At 42.1% G+C, this 5,144-nt stretch overlaps 1 protein-coding gene across 1 annotated transcript; it reads left to right on the top strand.

The window, feature by feature from the left end:
- The first annotated feature begins 810 nt into the window (after nucleotides 1-810).
- On the top strand, nucleotides 811-3,562 carry DCSTAMP (dendrocyte expressed seven transmembrane protein). The gene is made up of 3 exons (XM_072330199.1): nucleotides 811-1,830; nucleotides 2,414-2,728; nucleotides 3,479-3,562. Exons 1-3 carry the CDS (start codon nucleotides 811-813, stop codon nucleotides 3,560-3,562), a joined length of 1,419 nt encoding a protein of 472 aa, XP_072186300.1.
- The last annotated feature ends 1,582 nt before the right edge of the window (nucleotides 3,563-5,144 follow it).

Genomic DNA, 5,144 nt, shown 5'->3' with positions numbered 1-5,144 from the left:
GTAAAATTGCAACAGTTTATTTTATTTAATTAGTATCTTATTTGTTCTAGTATGTTAAAAGGCTAATAAGCATATAAATTAGAAAAAAAAAATGCACTAAAAATGTATTACGAAAGAAGAAGGAAAGATGTGAACGTGGAGCAAATACAGTCTCCCATCAGATTGAATTAATTTCTAGTGCAGGCATGCTGTAGGCAGAGAAGGTGAAAACAATGAGCAATTAGAGTTAACTAGATATGTGGGCCAATATGCTGTCCCAGGAGAGACCCAGTGAAGTAATGATGCCTCTGAGACTCAGTCTGTACTGACCTACCTCCAGCTGAAGGAGAAGACCTCCATCCTCCTTCCTTATCTCACTATTCCCCATCTCATGGCTCCATGTCTCTCTTCTCCCCATCTCACCGCTCCCCATAATCATCCCCTACACATGTGCATACTCTGGGAACATGTTGCCCAGAGAGGAGGTAGATGCCCATCCCCAGAGACATTCAAGGTCAGGCTGGACAGGGCTCTGTGCATCCTGCTCCAGCTGTAGGTGTCCCTGCTCACTGCAGGCGAGTTGGACTAGATGATCTTTACGGCTCCCTTCCAACTCAAACAGTTCTATGATTCTATGATTCGATCTATACTGAGACTCAGATTTGGTTCTCAGTGAGGCAGTTCAACTGCCATGTGAGTCAGATATTTTTCGTGATGTGAAGCTGTCAAATACGCCTTGTTGTCAGTACTGTGACCCTGTATCTAACAGCATTTTTGTTTTCCTTTCTCCTTAGTCTGAGCTTCTTCAGTGTCAGCAGCTATCAGAAGAAAATGGGACTATTTGCCTTGGCAGCCCAGAATGCCTGGGGTGTGTTTGCATCAGAAAGGAGGCCTGACTGGAAGTACCTGATGCAGCTTTTTGCCATTTGCTCTGCAGTTGGCTTCCTCTTAAGTGTTCTCCTCTTCCTTAGCATCCACGTCTCCCTGAAGCAGCAGTCCACGGGTCTCTTGCTGCTTTGTGGCCTCATCTGGGTCTCACTCTCCATCGCTCTCTGCTTCTCCAAGCACCTGCGCTGCTTCAGCGCCTTATTCCTTCTCTCCTGTGGGCTGCGGGAGGGAAGGAAAGCTCTCCTTACTGCTGGTACAGGTGTTGTGGTAGCTGGCAACATCCAAAGCATTTTCCACAACCTAAAAGTTCTGACAGACAGCATAACCTGCCACTTAGAGTATGAGAAATTTGACTTGATAAAATATTACATTGAGGCTGTAAAATGGATTTACGAGATGGCCAATCTTCCTACCGACCTACTTGCTGTGGCAATAAAGCATGAGTTTACACCGTCTTACTCAATTTCGGATGACACACTCAAACAAGAGCTGAATGACACAAAACAAGAAATCCAGAGAGTTGCTAACCAGATATCTTTTATGCTGAATATATTGCCCTGTATAGGCCAGAAAGTATTGCCTATAGTGGGGATTCTTTTAGTTTGTTTTGGAACTGTGCTATTTATCAAACGTTTTGTGGGCTCTCATAACGCCAAGTTTAAGAATACTTATATCACAAAACGGTTCATCACATTTGATGAGCATCAAAAGCAACAGCAAAGGCCGTGCCTTCTGCCACTTAACAAAAAGGAAAGAAAGAATTACGTGACAATCCCATCCTTCAGCTTCACAAGGAAGGAGAGAAAGCAGATGCAGCATTTTTTTCTCCCTGTAGTTATTCATCTTTGCGTCTGGCTTCTGTTTGCTGCAGTAGATTATTTGTTTTATTGGCTAATTATTTATGTGAATAAACATCTCCAAGAATTACCAGATCTGGAGATTCAACTCAGACTCTCTCAGCAAGTAAGTACTTACTTATCTGTACTTTATATTTCTCATTTTAACTTAGTGTTGAAAAATTTCCCTTCATTTTCAGCAGTTGCAGGAGAAGAAGCACAGCCAACAAGCTGACAGTTCCTTTGTGGCACTGTAATTCATACGTCTGTTTGAAAGAGGGCCATTGCCATTACAGCTACGTATATAGGTGGATGCAGAAGCACTGCTCATCAAATACTGAGCCACAGCCAAAGGGATGGGCATGCTCTGCTCCATGGTATTACTCACAAAGAATGTCTCCCCAATGGAGGACCTGAGCAGATTCGTGGGGGTGGGAATAAATTAAACCACTGCAGCCAGAGCAGCTAAACATTTTTTTTCTGGCAGAGCTACTGAGAATGTAATTGTAGGACGATGCCCCAGGAGAAATGGAGAAAATGCAGTTTGAAATATTTTTCAAATAGCTAATAAATATATTGTTATTCATAGGCACTGGATGGATTAGACAATTAATGGACCTTAGGAAATGGGAATATCCAATAGGAGAAGCATTAAGAAAGTACTACCAGTACTATCACTAACTCTCTTTTCCCCTTTTTTTCTTGTGCAGAAGAATAGTCCTATCATTGTCATGAATAAGCATATTGCAAAGAATGATCTTTTGAAGATCTCTTTGTTTAAGAGTAACTGCATCCCTCAGCCAGAACTCCACCTCTCCATGACATGGCTCCAGCTTGGAATAATCATCTTCTTCTTAATTATTTTCGGGTTATCCTCTGGCCTCCTGACCCAGCTCAAAATACTTGTGTCAAATTCATTTTATCCTGAGGTGGAGATGAAGAGGATACATTATTTACATGCAAAATTACTCAAGAAAAGAACAAAGACACAACAGAAAGCTGTCAAGAATGCGTTTGCTAGAACGGTAAGCTGTCAGCACAGTGGAAAAAATCTCGCTCTCTCAGCAGTGTAGGCAGATTCCTATCCAGGAAATACTTAAACACTTCTTAATTTCAAGTATGTGCTAATAGACTTTCCCCAGTGCTTGCCTACACAAGGGCTGGAGACAACCTGCCTGTTGGTAAGATTAGATTACAAAACCGTGGTGTTCTGCCCTTCAGTTCACACGCATTAGACACATAATGGATGCACCCCAACCAGTACCTGCTGGACAGACTAAGAGCTCTAACAGAATCACAGAACAGCAGAACTGTAGAAAGGACCTCAAGAGACCATCGAGTTCAACTTGAGGAGAAACTTGTTTTCACAAAGGTCTGATAAGCACCTCCAGTACAAAGAGTATTTCTGCAGTGCAGATAGCAAATATCAGGCATTTGTGAGCAGACCCTTAATGCTGCAAAACATGTTGTTATGTAGGAAAACAGAAGGTAATATATTTCTGTTTAAAAAGCACAGTGGTGTTGGAACTGCAAATACCATTAGGAAATAGAAATTTTCAATTGTAAAAACATTGATTCCATATCTATTCATATATGTGTACAAATGGAAAAAATACACATGAATATATTGAAGGCACATACTTACATATTGATGCAGATGTGGCCATATTTTTTCTTTTATTTGTTTTTAATAGCTTTCAGTACTGACCACAGCATCTGAGTGAAGTGTAACTCAGAAATACTATGACCTAAGAATCATATTTCTTTATTTTCAGGTCAATTTTTGGTTCCCAATACTTAGGGCAAGAGAAACCATGAGGAAGAAAGACAAGGCTGCATTAAATGACAACATGGTGTGAACGAGACCAACTTTGGATAAGGCTGGATATATGCTTCCATCCATTGTCTGAATGAATAAATACTTAAAACTTTCCAGTAGCAAATGTCAGAAGCTGTTCTCCACCTGAAAAAGTGAAAAATATCAAGTATGGGGCAAAGATTACTCTGTCTCTGTGGACGATGACCACATGAGAGAACACTTCAACAAACTGGACATACTTTAATCTGTAGGATGTTATAGGATGCACCCATGGGTGCTGATGGAGCTGGTTGTGTCAACGTGAGGCCATTCCCAATTGTCTTTGCAAGGTCATGGATGCTGGAAGAGATTCCCAAGCACTGGAAGAACATCAGTGTCACATCAGTCTTCAAGGAGGGCAGGAAAGAGGACATGTGAAATAACTGGTTGTTCATCCCCACCTCAGACCCTTGGAAGGTGATGGATTCTGGAATCCATTTCCAAAGATAAAGGTCAGGGAGATAAATGGGACATCACCTGAGCATAATATATATGTATATTTTTTACTTTGCAAATGGTCAAATGGCAAGTTTATGGAGCCTCCAGCCTTGGAGACCCTCAAAACACAACTGGAACAGCCCTGGGCAACTCAGAGCAGTGGAGTCAGAGTGCATTAACCCAAAGATGGCTGCCAGCCCCAACTGCTCTGTGACTCCTTGTCTGTCACAGAAACCTCTGCACAAAACATAAGGCATACACAGCAGAAACTTGTATTGATTTGTGAATGCTTTGTGTGCCATCAAACAAATACTGCCTGACAGCCATCCTGGTGTCATGCACTCAAGCAGACTAAGGCCCTGCTCACCTTGGTGTCTTCACACACACATACCTATGTGCTGAAGGGGAGCAGAACCGCAGGCAGAGGAAACATTTGCTCTCACCTGCCTCCCTGCAGCTAAGAGACCGTGAAAAATTGCATATTCTACACATTATTTTGAATTCTAAAACAAATTCCTCTTTAGGGACTCAAAGACTTTAGGGTTCATCCCAGTGACAGAACAGCTCCTGTCTTGACGTACAGTACGAGGCCTGCTCCTTCTGGGACCACTTGTGGAGAGGTGAACACCCACTAACTGAGGTCCTTCTGTTGTGCAGCTGTGAGGGTGGGTCTGCCTCTCCTGACGCTGCAGAGACATATTCCTCATTATGTGGAGCCCTTACAAGGTGTGTTTTCTCCCATTCTCCTGTGAGCTGGAGATGTCTGGGGGTTTGTTGATCTTCAGCTGCCTCCTCTGCGTGTTGTTCAGTTCTTCCCATTGCCTGTTTATTACAGACCTCAACCACACGATTATATTCTTTTTCATCTTCTCCTTAAACAAACAAACAAACAAACAAACAACAACAACAACAACAACAAAAAGCAACACATAAAAAAGTCTAGAGGTTACAATAAAAAGACAGTATTCCATCCACAATTATTTCTGTCCCTCTTCTTTCCTACCCTTCTTTCCTACCCTATTACGTCCTGCATTTTACTTTGGCTCTGTTCCCCTGCCTTCATCACTCAGAGTCCCCTTTCCTCTTTTGCCATGTTCTCTTCTGCTCCAATAGATCTTACTTCCCCACGGATAAAAACCATATAT

Source organism: Excalfactoria chinensis, chromosome 2, assembly GCF_039878825.1.
Source record: "Excalfactoria chinensis isolate bCotChi1 chromosome 2, bCotChi1.hap2, whole genome shotgun sequence".
NCBI lineage: Eukaryota > Metazoa > Chordata > Aves > Galliformes > Phasianidae > Excalfactoria > Excalfactoria chinensis.
Note: the sequence above shows the minus strand (reverse complement) of the source record. Positions and strands in the feature narration are given on the sequence as shown.

Coding starts and splice junctions, on each gene's coding strand:
- DCSTAMP (XM_072330199.1), top strand. CDS start 811: ATGGGACTATTTGCCTTGGCAGCCCAGAATGCCTGGGGTGTGTTTGCA. Junction 1,831..2,413: donor AACTCAGACTCTCTCAGCAA/GTAAGTACTTAC, acceptor TTTCTTGTGCAG/AAGAATAGTCCTATCATTGT. Junction 2,729..3,478: donor AGAATGCGTTTGCTAGAACG/GTAAGCTGTCAG, acceptor CTTTATTTTCAG/GTCAATTTTTGGTTCCCAAT.